The sequence below is a fragment of the Odontomachus brunneus genome, unplaced genomic scaffold (genome assembly GCF_010583005.1).
Source record: "Odontomachus brunneus isolate Ranch 3 - 2012 unplaced genomic scaffold, Obru_v1 Obru_scaffold_189, whole genome shotgun sequence".
In the NCBI taxonomy this organism is placed as follows: Eukaryota; Metazoa; Arthropoda; class Insecta; order Hymenoptera; family Formicidae; genus Odontomachus; species Odontomachus brunneus.
Window position 1 is genome coordinate 455,351 of NW_022639639.1, and position 16,683 is coordinate 472,033.

Below are 16,683 nucleotides of genomic sequence, written 5' to 3' on the forward strand. Positions count from 1 at the left end.
TTTGCTGTTTTTTTTGTCTTCAAAACCGATTTGTTTTTAAAGGGAAGATGAATGAATATCTTAATGAAAGTAATTTCCCCCATTTTCTACTGCTTTTTCCCATCTCTCCGGTAACAGCGCAATCCCACGACGGTAGAATGCGGTATCTTTCAAGACGATCCATTCACCCACCCATTTTTGGACTTCTTCGTAACTGGAGAAGTATGTGTCCATAAATGCGTATTGCATCGACCGGAAGAGATGGTAATCCTATAGTGTCTGGAGATTATGCTGGACGCGGAAAGACTTCCCATTCAAGCTGTAGAAGTGTCTGCTTCACGCGTTTTGCAACATGCGGTCAATCGCTATCATATAAAAGAATGATTTTGGCGTCGACTTCTGGCTACGGATAATCTTTTTTGCATCAACTCGTCATTCAATCGGCATAATTGTTGTTGATAGCGATCAGCTGTAACGGTTTCATTTCAATGCAAAGCTTATAATATAGCACACCCTCCTGTTTCCACCAAATGCAAAGCAAATGCAAACTTATGAATATTACTCTTCGACATTAAAGTCAATGATTGGTCCGATGATTTCCTTCGCTTAGAATCATCAAAATAAATTCATTTTTTATCGCCAGTTATGATATGCCACAAAAAACTTTTTTCTTTGCTTGGTAAGCAAAGAAGTTGCGATAGACAAATGATTCAAAATAGCATTTTCCGATAATTCATGTGGTATCTATATTTCTTCCTTACGAATTTTTCCGATGACATACAAGCGTTTTGAAACGGCCATTGGAGTAACATTTAACGCTTTCGACAATTCTAAAAACATTTGAGCTGGATCCTCATTGAGCAATTCTTGCAGCTCGACATCTTCAAAATTTTTCGGCTGTTCGGAACGTTCTTTGTCTCTCACGTCAAAATCATCGTTTCGAAAGCGTTCAAACTAAACTCTACATGTTCTTTCCGATGGAGTTTCATTACCATACACTTCAGATAATAAACTGTGGTTTTCTTGAGGTCGAAATAGTGAAGAAGCACATGTTGGAAAAACAGCTTATCGCGGTTTATTTTTAATCAATTGGAAGATCTCTTTGGCGTCGATAAATCTAACCTGTGAAGACTGAATCGCTTTTAGCAATGTCTAAACTACACAAAACATGCGACTTCACCGTCGAAACTCGCCAGTGTTGGAGTCGGCACCCTCTAGTAACCAGCGGCAGGAATTAAGTTTACCACCTAATAAGTGGAACCAATTATTAACTCTTAAGTGACAAGGTAAGATAAAAATAACCACATTCGATATGTATTTTTCAATGAAATTCATTGAAATCTTGTGATACGTTTGTGCTAAAGTCAGATGCTAAAGTCACTACCTAATAAATGTATCACACACATATACATATATACAGCGTGAGATAATAACTATTGTCATCTTGAGTACTTTTTAAACTAATTGAAATATTAAAACCTCGTTTTTTCGAGGTTATATGGCGACGAGAGGGATGCATTTGTATAAAAAATAATTTAATTTTAAGTGAATGCGTCAAGGTAAAATGATCACCTTAGTTTTTTAGGTCACCTTAGTTTCTTGAAAGTGAGAATATTATGTTTTTGTATTTATTTTTTAACAGCGAGTATTAAAGTCAACTTTAACTTTTTTAGTAAAATTTTGTTGTTTTTTAATGCAAATTGATTTCTTTGGTTATTTTGCGTATAAAAAATGTTCGAATAAAATCATCGAAAAGTGAATACTTTTTTAGATGTTTTACATTTTATCCTGATACTTTTCAATATGAAATATCTATTTATCAAATATTTATTTTTCGATAACCTAACTTCACTTTAATATTTTCATATGTAATATGATGGGTAAAATCGATTATCATAAAGAAAACATACAGAAATTTAAAGAGAAATTCTGTGCATTTTACAGATTTATTAATGCACCAATGTGAAAAATTGGCATTACCAAAGGGCCTAGCCGGATAAGTATGTAAAATCTGCCCCCGCACGTATTAAGCTTTAATTAATGTCAAAAGTTCGCATTCATATGGTATAAAATCTCTACCAAATTTTAACCTCAAAATTTCATTTTTGTGGGAGATATGGAGGGGAAAAGAAAAACCTAAAAAATTATTTTTTTCAGAAACGGCTGAACCGATTTCAATGAAAAAAATATATATTATAACTATCAATGAGACTATTTTCTCAATCATTTTTTCATATCAAAAAATTTTTCCGATAAAAATTTAAGATAAAAATTTTTTTAATTTTTTGAAAACTTTTTTTGAGGTTATATTCTATATAACAACCATTTTTCACATGTATATTCCTCAAAATATGTTCAACATATATTTTTGCCAAATTTTTTTGCACCCCGAATCGTGAGAGGCAAGGGGACTCACGCAAATCAAGCACCCCAAATATGGAATTTAAATAGGTACTGCAACCTCCTCGTCCAAACTCTGGAAGCTATAATTTTTATAGGCTAACTGTAGACGTCCCAGAAGGATATGTATTAACATTTATTACGATGCTAATTCAGACAATATCTTTTTTGGCTATAAAAATGTAACAGGTTTGTAGTTAAGGATAACCGTTTAAGAGTGGTACGCTATAACACAACGTAGTATCGCATAAAGGATTTTCATTTTTTTTTACAATGTTGTATCATTCCAAAAAATTTGGCAAAAATATATGTTCAAGAACACATTTTGAGGTTTCACATATACATGTGAATAATGGTTGTTGTCATTATAGAACATAACCTCAAAAAAGATTCGAAAAATTAAAAAAATTTTCACCTGAAATTTTTTCGGAAAAAATTTTATTTTTCTAGAAAATAGTCTCATTGATAGTTATAAGATATATTTTTTCATTGAAATCGGTTCAGCCGTTTCTGAGAAAAATAATTTTTTGGATTTTTCTTTCTTCCTCCATATCTTCCACAAAAGTGAAATTTTGAGGTTAAAATTTGGTAGAGTTTTAGACCATATAAATGCGAACTTATGACATTACTTAAAGCTTAATACGTGCAGATACGTGGAGGCAGATTTTACATACTTACCCGGCTAGACCCTTTCTGTCATCTACGTACAAAAATATTTAGGTGAAATAATTGAAAAATGAATAGAGTTTATAAATAGGGTTAGGAAGTAACTCATTACTTGTAACGATGATACAGTTACAATTACATTTTTTCGGTAACTGTAACTTAGTTATTTTTTACCCACCTGTAACTTAACTTAATTACTTATTTTTAGTAACTTATAACTTTGTTAATAGTTACTTTAATAGTAACTTGAGGGACGTAAAATAAAATTAAAATTATATAGGATGTTCCATTTTAAATACTTCAGGCAAAAATCTCGGAAAATATGAAAGATATGGAAAAATGTTTCAAACAAAAGTTATATGGTTCGATAGAGGACATAAGAAGGTACAATTGGTTTGACCTTGGATTGCGTCGCTAAGGTCAGGTCGCAGTCAACTTTGCTTTTTTAAATAGAAATATATATTTTTTTATTACGGAATTTTATTCTACGTAAAGAAACAAATAATTTTTTTTGAAAAAAATTTTTATACGACCTCTATTTTCTACGATATACGGAAATATTTACAAAATTATTAGTTTCAATAATTTTTTACTCGAATTCTATCAACTATCGAAAAATAGCAAGAGATAAAAATTATCTATTTTCTTCTCATAGAGCTCTGAAAATTTTTCCAGAATTTTTAAAAAACTCTTTAGTAATTCAAGAAAAGGCAAGAAAATGTAGTACTAAAAAGTTAATTAAAAAATTCTTAAAAAAATTCTCAATTCTTTGAGAAGAAAATAAACCATTTTTATCTCTTACTATTTTTCGGTAAAATTGATAAAATTCGAGTAAAAAATTATTGAAAGCAATAATTTTATAGATATTTCCGTAAATATTTTAGAAAATAAAGATCATATAAAAATTTTTTCAAACAAAAATTGTTCTCTCTTTACGTAAAATTTCGTAATAAAAAATGTTTCTATTTAAAAAAGAAAAGTTGACCTTGACCTGACCTTGGCAGCGCAACCCAATGTCAACCAATGGTACCTTCTTATGTTCTCTGTCGAATCATATAACTTTTATTTGAAACATTTTTCTGTATCTTTTATATTTTTCGAGATTTTTGTCTGGGGCATTTAAAATGAGATACCCTGTATAGTAATCGTACATTAATTTGATAAATTTATGAACATATTTATGGAGCATGTGATTAAATTCTTTTACTTCTACAAGACTATCATTAAATTTTTATTATATTAAGTACATATTTGAAATTTATTAAATGGATAGACTAATTAATGTGATAGATATTAATTATAAAATTCAATTCTTACATTTTAGTAAAGCTTAAAATGTAAAGTTTTTGTATTTACAATACTAATTTACATTCATTTAAAGAAAGTTACTTAAAAGTAACAACTCGTTACTTTTTAAGTAACTGTAACGAATTACTTTTCATAGCCAGCAACTTGTAACTGTAACTAGTTACATTTTCAGCAAAGGAAACTCTGTAACTGTAACTAGTTACTTTTAAAAAGCAACTTTCCCAATCCTACTTATAAGATGTATCATATATTTTGTACTAAAAATCATTCATCACTTTTCATTTTCAACATCAATTTTCATTTTCCGACAATTTTGTCCCGGTACTTTTATACGCAGAATAATAAGAGAAATTGATTTGTGTAAAAAAAAGATTCCGTTTAAAAAATTAAATTTTACCTTGACAGGATATTCCAAACTTATATGAAATAAATATTATTTTTCTCCTTTCGAATTTCTATAATTTTTGTTTAAAAAATTTCCTTCTAAAACTACGGTTTTTAAAATATTTTAGTGGATAAATTAAAATCCTGTATCCTAGAAGGTAATAAGGTATCCCAGAACATTCGAAACTCGTGAAAGTACAGTACAGATTGAAAAGTTCTACATTATTTTGTGACATTTACAATAATCAACGAGATATTAAAGAAGTTTTTTCAATGATCATGCAATATGTAGTGGCGATCGTATGCTTGTACATTAGGTCAAATTAACAAAAATCCTTTACTATTTTTCTAATAACTTTGTAGATTTTTAATTATTAATTAAAGAAAATTGGCGGATAGTCGTTTGCAATAATATATTAATATTATCTAATTAATAACTAAAAATCTACAAAGTAGATTTTTGTTCAAAAAGTAGTTTTTTGTTCAGTTTGACCTAATGCACAAGCACACGGCAGATGTCGCCACTACAGTTTATCTACTATATCTCACGTGATCATTCACAAATATTTTTTAATTAATATTTCGATAATTATTGCGAATATCGCAAAATAGTACTTTTATATTCACCTTAATCCATACTATACCTTTACAAAAACTTCGAAGATTGTTCTGACACCCTGCATACGAAGTAAGGCAATAATTCTGTTCACCTCAAATATTTCTGCAACTTCAAACAAAATAAGAAAATATTGCCTACAAAAGTTTTATAGTTTCGAAGGAGACTTAACATAGCGATAATGATTCTTTTATGATTGGAGGTATAGAGTTTTCAAAGAAATCTTAAATTTTCTTAATAAAATCATATAATTTTTCTAATATAAGTCAATTTTTTTTATGACATTCTGTATGTACTGACAAAGAGAACACCAGGTGATTGCTCCGGGGATTTTGATGCGCTTTTTACAGGCTGTTCTTGGGCGAAAAAAAACGACACGTCTGCGGCCGTTTCAGCTAATGAGCCATAGTTTCGAAGAAATCGATTTTTAAAAATAATTCTAGTCAGCCGCGGCACACGATACGTTCGATCGTCACTATTAAATAGCAGCAGCGGTAGCGTAGTAGGTAAGACATTGGCTTCGTACACAGTAGGTTGCGTGTTCAAATCTTGTTTCGTGCATTTTTTTTTATTAAAAATTTGTTCTTATCTGTAATTATTTATATTATATTTGGTTTCCGGGTTTGAGCCGCGTGGATTCATCTTTGTTTGATTCCGACGTTTCGCAAACATTTCAGTCCGCTTCATCAGGGAGGAACGACCCGATGCGGCATCGCGAAACGTCGGAATCAAACAAAGATGAATTCACGCAGCTCAAACCAAATCTAATATGCATGGACACCGCGAAAGTCTAAAAAATCAAATTATAATTTAGATTATTATTATTATATTATTATTATAGATATACACGAAAAAGATTATTTAATTATATTAATATATTTTTTTGTAAGTGAAATTTTGAAATAATTATTGTAATAATTTGAAAAATCTGAATAAAGAAATATTATCTTTATAAATTTCATTTTAATTTAATGTTATTAATTTTTATTACTTTTTAATTCTAATAAAATTTTATAAATTTACAAATTAGTAAATAATGAAATATTCATGTATGGAATAATTATTATTACCGTCGTTGTCATTGTTGTTATTTATATGGACGTATAAATAAAAATATAATAAAAATATAATAATATCGTGAGTGATCACGAGCGACATAATGAAAAATTTTCTAATAATTTTCTCAAATAATACAGAATCGTTAAAGAGTGACATGTCGGCACAAGCTTCACAACCTTTGTTTATCATTGCGTGATTGATAAGGAAAAAAAGAAAAATAAAAGAACAAATTATCTATTAATTTAAAAATTTATAAACTTTCATTACAATCAAAAAGTAACAAAAATTAATAACATTAAATTAAAATAAAATTTATAAAGATAATAATATTTCTTTATACAGATTTTTAAAATTATTACAATTATTTAAAAATTTTAAAATTTCATTTACAAAAAAATATATCAATTAAATAATCTTTTTCGTGCGTATCTACAATAATATAAATAATTACAGATAAAAACAAATTTTTAATAAAAAAAATGCACGGGACGAGATTTGAACACACAACCTGCTTTGTACGAAGTCAACGTTTTACTTACTGCGCTACCGTTGCTGCTGTTCAATAGTGGTCAAACATATTAAGTGTGCTGCGGCTGACTAGAGTCATTTTTAAAAATCAATTTCTTCGAAACTATGGCTCATTAGCTGAAACGGCCGGACAAGTGTCGTTTTTTTTTCGCCCAAGAACAGCCTGTAAAAAGCGCATCAAAATCCCCGGAGCAATCACCTGGTGTTCTCCTTGTGAGATTAAATCTAAAGAATGAATACTTTCTGAAATATCTTTTATTTTATTCTCATACTTTCTAATACAAAATATAAAATATCTCGTAAATTATACTTTTCAACAACTTCGCCTAAATGCTTTCATATGTAGAATAACAGAAATCAATTAGTGATATTAATTTTTAATATATTGATACATCGGAAATTTAATTAAAATTTCTCTGTGTATTTTTTACAACAGTCGGTTTCATCTGTCATTTTACGTACAAAGGTATGAAGGTTATCGAAAAGTAAATATTTTACGAGACATTGTATATCTTGTTCTAAAAGTATAAGATTAAAATGAAAAATGTCAGAAAGTATTCATTTCTCCAGAATTTTATTTCTGTAATTTCATGATCTGAATGATCACAATGATCAGAGCAATTATCAGAATGATCAGAGCAAATTTATATTAGAAAAATTATATGATTCTATTTACAAAATTTAAAATAACCTTGAAATCTTCTACATATTTCCATTCATAAAAGATTCATTGTCATTAAGTTATGTCTTCTTCAAAACTATAGTCTTTATAGGAAAATTTTTGCCTATATCGTTTGAAATAGTGGAGATAGCAGTGGTGAGGAAGAGAGAGAAGCAGAGTTATTGTACTATCAAGGGCTGCGTTCAGATTCCTTACCCGGGTGCACTCTAATACTAGAAGTGCTATAATATTTGTAACATATAATATAGTGTTTATAGTAATAGAGTGCACCCGGGTAGGAAATCTGAATGAGCATCCCTGTATGAGTACGTAATTCAATGAAATGCTGAATAAAGAAACAATAAAAAAAACCGAACAGAAAAAAACCAAAATGTAAACCACTCTAGTAATTTTATGATTAAAAATATAAATTCTAGTAATTTTATTAGTAAAACATTAAAAATAATTAAGATTCTTGAATACTAGGCAGAGCGATCATGTAACTTTTCCCCTGACGGAATGGCGAAAAATGAAAAATTTCATGTGAATATATGATTACGTAACTCGGCAAAACGTGGAAACGTGAAACTTCTCACGTGAACTTTTTCGCCATCAAACTTGCTGGCGGAAAGATGAAATCTAGTGACTTAACTAATTCAGATCTAAAATGCACGTTTAGTACTTGCGAAACATATATGATAACTTAGGTTGGTAAATCTGCAACCAATTCAGAGAGGGAGATTAATAATTTAAGTTACGTGTTATATTAACAAATACTATTATTTTATAAAACGTTTCGAAATAACTATTTGTAATATATTACTATTGTAATATAATATAGTTGCAGCATATGCAAAATTCTTACATATCATTTTCAAATAAAAGAATACTTGAATAAAAGAACATTTCAGATCGCTTGAGCAAATTAGTGAAATGCTTCGAATATTATTCTTTACTTTTGACAATTAATAAGTAGTCTTAAAATAAAGTAGCAGAATCATCAGAAGAGATAAAATTAAAAAGAAAGATTACATGTCGTATTAATTTTTTGGCTATTTATTGTGATCGTCAAGAAAAAAAGATAGTTTTTCGCAGCTTTTTACATATATGCTCGATCTCAAATATTCTTTCATATAAATAATTTTTCATTTAAAAATAATATGCAGAAATTTTAGGCATGTATTTTCTCACTTCAGACGTCATCAATCAAGAATTATGTGTCCAAGAATTTCCGTGGCGAGTAATCAGGAGCCTTAAGTATTTTGTTAGACTGTAATTGAAACTTTCCAATTCGAGTCCTCACTATAAAATAACAAAATATATAGAATTTGCAACTTACCACATGATATAGGTTGCACATTTTGTTCAACTAGATTTCCTTCTAATGTATTCCATCTAATACCATTTCGTTTTTTTAGTTTGATTTCTATTTTAGATGATAATATTTTGTGTGAACATTGTTCAGCTATTATTTGATGAGCCAAATCTAATTTTAAACTGTAGTCATTACCAGATAGTAATTTTGCAGATACGCTCAGCTGAAAAATAATTCACAAAACATAATAAAATTTAAATTTATATATACAAGATGTACCACAAATTGTAGTACTATTGAAAAGATAATTCTTGATTCAAAAATGAATCAAGAATATACATAGAAATTTTTCCATATAAAACTTTGTTTTTAAGAAAATTGAAAAGGTAAAAACAACATCGAGTATATAAAAAACATACAAACACATGTACAACAAAAAGTACCAAAATGTTAATAAAAACACATTAAACATGTAATGTTAAAAAAATATATTGCTAAAAATAAATCAATTAGCTATGTATATAATTATACAGAAAAATCTACAAATTAATTGAAACACACACACACAGGGTGTCCTGAACCTCCATGATGACCCTTGGTGATAACGGATTGAGGTGAGCAAGAAAATCCTGTGCCGTTTTGCGATATACGTAATTTGCAGTGGCGTCGTCTGTCGTTGTATACTTACCGTTGTACATTAAATCAAACTGAACAAAAAAATCCTTTATTATTTTGTAAATTACCATATAGATTTTTAGATATTAATTAAAGAAAATTTATGCATTATGATATACAATCATATATGTAACAATTTTCTTTAATATTTAAAAATCTATATGGTCATTTGCAAAGTGGTAGAGAATTTTTTTGTTCAGTTTGACTTAATATATAACGGCAGACGGCCCCACTACAGCTCATCTACCATATCGCGCGTGATCATTCATCAATATTTTTTAATTAATATCTCGACTATTATTACGTATATCGCAAAACGGCACAGGATTTTCTTGCTCACCTCAATCCGTTCTACGTTATCACCAAGAGTCATTATGGAGGTTCGGGATATATACAGGTTGTATATATACAGGGTGCGTCACTAAAATTCGGACAAATTTTAATTTAAATTTTCCGCCATATTATGCCTCTACCGGAGATTGTTATTGTAGGAAGTTAACGCAAAACGGCCCCTACAAAAATGTAAATACTTCCGAATGAACGGTCACCTACGATCCGCAATATGTTGTCGAGAGAGAACGAGCTTTACAGGGAGTCGTTCTCTAACCGTCGTTAACGCCGGTCGTTTTTCGAAGAAGAATGTAATCGAGAGACTATTGTGAACATTTGTATCGAGACTATTACGTTTGTACTTTCTTTGATTATTCCTTCATTAAATCATTTTAACGTTTTTCCCCAGTGTGTTGCTTTGTAGCCCGATCTTTCCTGATCCCACGGAAATACTTAAAATCTTCCGTGCAATAATCAAATAAATTAATGTGAAAAGAAAAATAACGGCAAAGTAAGTGCCGCTACAGCGTGGGGACTCGTCCGGGATAGACTACATGCGAAGTAGCGCGAGTGGAAAGTAAACGACAAAGAGAAATCCCGACGATCAAATACAACGGGTGAAGGACGGACGAACGAAAAGCAAACGGTTCGAAAACCTCGACGATCGAATACGACGTGTGCGTGTCACAAAACGAATGCTATTACGAAGGTCAGTACGACGATTATTGAATATTGTTACGACGTAGGCTCTTAACGAAGATAGAACGATTTTACGACGATTACGAATATCTGAGTGCGACGCGAAAAACGACGCGATCGCGATCGAGATAATAAGATGAGAACGACGAAAAATTTTAAGTACGACGATTACGAATACATTGGTGTGACGCGAGGACGACGCGATCGTCACCGAATGTAATACGATGTGTAATACGACGAAAACAAAGAACAATTTTAAATACAACGGTTACGAATACATTGGTGCGACGCGAAGACGACGCAATCGTCATCGAATGTAATACGACGCATAATACAACGAGAACGACGTAGTGCGACGAACGGTGCAGGAGGTGACGAGCGATGGACGGAACCGACCCGAAAACATTCAGTGTGGCCGTGCTTAAAGAAGTCCTAAGATGAAGAGGACTGAGCACAGCAGGAACGAAATTCGAACTTATAAGTCGTCTGACGAATGACGATCCGAGTGGCGGATGGATGCAGACGATAAGCACAAGAGCCGAAGAGACGATGAACCTGACGAGTGGAAATGACGATAGTAATCACGGGGGACCGTTTCATGGAAACGAAGGATTGCAACAATCACGAGAAGAATTGAACGATCGGTAGGAACCGCAAGTTTACCAACGAGAAATAGAAATCTATCGACGGGAAAAAGAATTGGCTGAGCGAGAACTTTGTATTAGCGCAACGCGAGATCGAGTTGCTACGCTTGATGCAAAGTGGCGGCGCAACGAACGTGCCTAGGAGCGTCAAGTAGAAATACGTCCGATATTAATCAAATTTTTGGAGAAGCATTGAACGCGAATCAACGATTGCCTAGTGAAGAAAATGATCTACTCATAAGGTCAACAAGAGTGAATGTCAATGCCGTGGCAGATTTATTGAGTTATTTTGATGGCGACGCTGAGACCATCGAGACGTGGGAGAAGCAGGTGAAATTCTTGAGTGCCGTGTATAAATTAAACGACGACCTGACGAAAATTTTGATTGGCATGAGACTGAAAGGACGCGCGTCAGAATGGTTCCATTCGAAACAAGAGAATATTGAGATAACGCCCAATGCGATACTCGACGGATTGCGGAGTATGTTTTACCATCAACCGAATGTACCATAATAGCAATGAGACGACGCTTCGAGAAGCGGAGCTGGAAGAAAAACGAAACGTTCTACGATTATGTGCATGAGAAGACGATAATAGCGAATCGTATTGCTATTCCAGACGACAAGATCCTGGGGTACATAGTCGACGGCATCCCAGATCCAAACTTGCGCGACTTAGCGCGGGTGCAAGGATTCACGACGAAAGATGGAATTTTGCAAACTTTCGAAGAAATATCGCTAAAAGACAAAGTGTATCCGATGGTGGTGTATGATGGCGGTGAACTTGAACAACGATGACGGTAAAAAGCGTATGATGGCGGTGAACTTGAAGAACGATGACGGTAAAAAGCGTAAGAACGATAAGAGTGGTAAGAGTGCTGTGAGTGAGAAAGGTGCGTTGAGCGACGGAAAGGACTCAAAAGAGAGAAAAGATCGTGGTACGACAAAGCGTTGTTTTAGTTGCGGATCGAAAGATCATGTGAGTTCGAATTGTCCAACGAAGGAAAAAGGTGTCAAGTGTTTCGGGTGCAACGAATACAGGCATATAGCGTCGAAATGTCCGAATAAGAATGCGACAAAGAACAGCTGTGCGATCACCCAGTCGCATCGACAAAAACGACTCAAAGATGTGCTAGTTAATGACGTTGCGATGCAAGCGATTATAGATTCGGGTAGCGATATTATTTATTAATGCGTAAAGACGAATATGTTAAATTAGGATTTCCGCAGTTTGAGCTAGGAGCGACGCCGTTCCGAGGAATAGGCACGGAGGAAAATGTTACGAACGGAGGATTTCACGCGAAGCTAACAGTCGACGGAAATTGTTATGTAATTCCGATTTATATTGTAGCTGATAATTTGACGAGATACAAATTACTGATTAGTAATGATTTCCTTGATACCGGGAATGTGAATTTAGAGCGCGGAAAGCCTACCATTGTAAAACCGGCGGACTATGCTAACGACGAGCGTGATTTCGCAGAAATCTGTCAGATAAACATAATCTCTGACTGAGAGGTGAATGTCGCGGATGTGTCACATATATGTAACGCCGAACACAGACGAATTGTACAGTCTCTAATACACGATTATAAGCTGAATCAGACTCGTGAGATAGGTATCGAAATGAAACTTGTGTTAAAAGACGACGAACCGATTTATTTTAGGCCAAGAAGATTAGGAATGGCCGAACGAGCTGAAGTAAACGCGCAGATAGACGAATGGTTAAAGAATGATATTGTGCGACCGTCCGTATCTGATTATGCAAGTACGGTAGTGTTGGCGAAGAAAAGAGATGGCACGAATCGACTTTGTGTTGATTATCGGTTGCTTAATAAGAAAGTCGTTAAAGATCGATATCCCTTACCGCTGATCGAAGACCAACTCGATGCATTGCAAGACGCGAGGATATTTAGTACGCTCGACTTAAAGAACGTTTTTTTCACGTGAAAATGGATGAGTCTAGCATGAAGTATACCGCGTTTATAGTTCCTGACGGGCATTATGAATTCCTCAGAGTATCATTCGGACTCTGTAATTCTTCCGCTGTTTTTCAGAAATTCGTGAATGCCGTGTTTAGAGATCTTATTCGCGACGGAGACGTATTAGTTTATATGGACGACCTGATAGTACCCTCGATCGATTCCGAGACAGCGTTAAAGAAATTAAAGCGCGTTAGACGTGGCCAGTCAATATGGCTTGGTAATTAATTGGAAAAAGTGCAATTTCTTGCGGACGAATGTCGAATATTTAAGCCATATTGTCGAAAGCGGTAAAATTCGTCCGTCAGAACATAAGACAGAAGCCGTAAGGAAATTCCCGATGTCTACGTGCATACGGTTCAGTCGTTTTTAGGTTTGACAGGATATTTCCGGAAGTTCGTACCGGGTTATTCTATTGTATAATTGCGCGACCGTTGACGAATTTGCTGAAAGCTGTGACGACATTTAAATTTAAGGAGGAAAAAGACGCGTTTGAGCAATTAAAGCTGATATTGATAAATAAGTTTGTATTGAATTTATATAAGATAGGCGTGGAAACCAAGCTGCATACCGATGCTTCGATGCACGGGTACAGTGCAATTTTGTTGCAGCGTGATAGTGAAGACCATGCGATGCATCCGATGTATTATGCGAGCGGAAAAATCACTCCGGAAGAAGAAAAGTATCCAAGCTATGAGCTTGAGATTCTCGCAATAATTAAAGCGTTGAAAAAATTTCGAGTGTATCTGCTTGGCATAAATTTTAAGATTGTCACCGATTGCCGCGCATTCACTCAAACAATGTCGAAAAAAGATTTATGTATACGCGTAGCCAGATGGGCACTTTTGTTAGAAGAGTTCCATTATGAAATCGAACATCGCCCAGGCAGAAATATGCTTCACGTCGACGTGTTGAGTAGGAATCCGTTGCCTGTTTGTTTACTTTTAGAAGAGAGCGACAGCGGACTTGCGGCAGATTGAAAAAAGCGCAGCACGACGACGTTGATACAGAGAGAATTATACGACTAACGAAAAAAGGGCAAACACATGAATACGTTATTCGCGGAGGATTATTATTCAGAGAAGTGGATGACGATATTCGGCTGGTAGTTCCGAAGGCGATGTGCTCGCAAATAATTAGAAGAGCTCACGAAAAAGGACATTTTTCTATCGCCAAAACAGAAGCAATTGTCAAGCGAGATTATTATATTCAAAATCTAAAGCTGAAAGTCGAAAAAATTGTACACAATTGCATCAATTGTATATTGGTTGAGAAAAAACAAGGGAAGCAAGAAGGCTTTCTGTTCTCGATTGACAAAGGTGAGATCTCGCTCGACACTTTCCATATCGATCATTTAAGATTGCTTGCGACGACGAAGAAAAGTTACAGATATACTATATAGTATATTCGTAGTGACGGATAGTTTCTGTAAATTCACGTGGCTTTACGCAACAAAGTCCACGGCCACGACAGAGGTACTTAATTTCCTCAGAAAACAAGCAACGATATTCGGAAGTCCACGACGAATTATTTCGGATCGAGGCACAGCCTTTACGTCGGGAGAATTCGAGGAGTATTGTAAAAACGAAGACATCCAGCATGTTTTGACGACGACAGGAGTTCCGAGAGCAAATGGACAAGTGGAGTGTATAAATCGAACGCTTATACCGCTGCTGACGAAGTTAACTGTACCGAAGCCAAAAGAATAGCACAAATATTTGAGAGTTGCCCAGCAGTATTTGAATGCTACAGTACACCGAAGTATAGCCACGATACCATTTACCGTTCCATCTATTGTTTGGAACACACGCACGATTGCACGAAGACGATAACGTGCGACAGCTGCTCGAGAAAGAATGGACAGCTTCATTTCAGAAAAGTCATAATGAGTGGCGCGTGCAGGCAGCACAGAATATCGCGAAGGTCCAAAAGGAGAATAAGCGAGGATTCGACAAAAAACGGAAAAGGGCTCAACTCTACCGTAAGGGCGATTTAGTAGCCGTGAAGCGAACGCAGCAGGCTCCTGGATCTTAGCATCGAAGTACCTTGGACCTTACGAGGTAACGAGAGTCTTGCGTAACAATCGCTATCTCGTACATAAGATTGGAGAGCAAGAAGGGACTCAGCAGACGTCTACGACAGCCGACTTCATGAAACCCTGGATAATTGAGGGAAGCGATTTTGAAGCCGAGAATGAAGACGATGCGCTGGAAAGCGAAAATGACGAAGACATTCGAGGGCAAATATCAACGCAGGATGACCGAATGTAAGAAGTTAACGCGAAACGGCCTCAACAAAAATTTAATAATTCCAAATGAACGGTCACCTACGATCCGCGATATGTTGTCGAGAGAGAGCGAGCTTTACAGGAAGTCGTTCTCTAACCGTCGTTGACACTGGTCGTTTTTCGAAGAAGAATGTAACCGAGAGACTAATATCGTGAACATTTGTATCGAGACTATTACGTTTGTACTTTTTTTGATTATTCCTTCATTAAATCATTTTAACGTTTTTCCCCAGTGTGTTGCTTTGCAGCCCGGTCTTTCCTGATCCCACGGAAATACTTAAAATCTTCCGTGCAATAACCAAATAAATTAATGTGAAAAGAAAAATAATGGCAACAGTGCCGCTACATTATTGACGTCCGAGATAGCCTGATATTTCTAATAAATAATCATAACCTCAAAATAACTGTCATGTTGAAATCAAGTGCGGAGTATAATCGAAGAGTCGCGATCATCGAAGGCCTTCGCGCTGGGCGCTCAGCAACGGAAATAATTCGGTTCTTTGGATATCCGTTATGTTGATACGAGATCAATCGTTTATGACGTTGTGGCAAAATATACGGCTTCAGAACAGTCCAACGAAGGTTCCAATACGCCAGCGAAAAAGAAACACTCCAAAAAAAAACGCACCGCGAAGATCCCCGTAGTTGTCGAAAGGACTCAAGCGCTAATTTTGGAAGACCTAACAGCTCAGATTTGAATCCCTTGGATTAATACGTATGGAGCGTAATTGAAAGGGTCACTAACAAATCCCGGCATTCCAATGTGACGTCATTAAGGACCGCTATTAAGGCAGCATTCGCCGACATAGACAGAGCTGCGTTACAGCGTGCGTGCGAACGTTTCAGACCAAGAATAAAGGCCGTCATACAAGCTAATGGAGGATATATTGAATAATTGTGCTCTATAGAGATCCCCTAAGTGCCACGTAAAAGGGTAAATATTACTAAATGTTTGGTAATATTTAATCTTTTATTAATAAAATTTTTTTTAAAGAAATTGTACAATTTATCCGAATTTACACCGTCTACCTACCCCTAACGGGTATTCTATCAGTTGTGGGACATCCTGTGTATAAATATATATATACATATATATATATATATATATATATTTATATGTATATATATATACAGTGTGTCCCATAAGTTCG

General features: G+C 34.3%; 1 protein-coding gene across 1 annotated transcript in view; it reads right to left on the bottom strand.

Annotated features, from left to right (window-relative positions):
- The window catches only part of LOC116851754 (protein SGT1 homolog), a 52,192-nt gene that overhangs the window by 25,182 nt on the left and 10,327 nt on the right, over positions 1 to 16,683 (bottom strand). Inside the window, exon 3 of the mRNA XM_032831489.1 lies at positions 8,941 to 9,139. Within this exon, the coding sequence (XP_032687380.1) occupies positions 8,941 to 9,139 (199 nt within the window). The remainder of the gene's footprint in view (positions 1 to 8,940; positions 9,140 to 16,683) is intronic.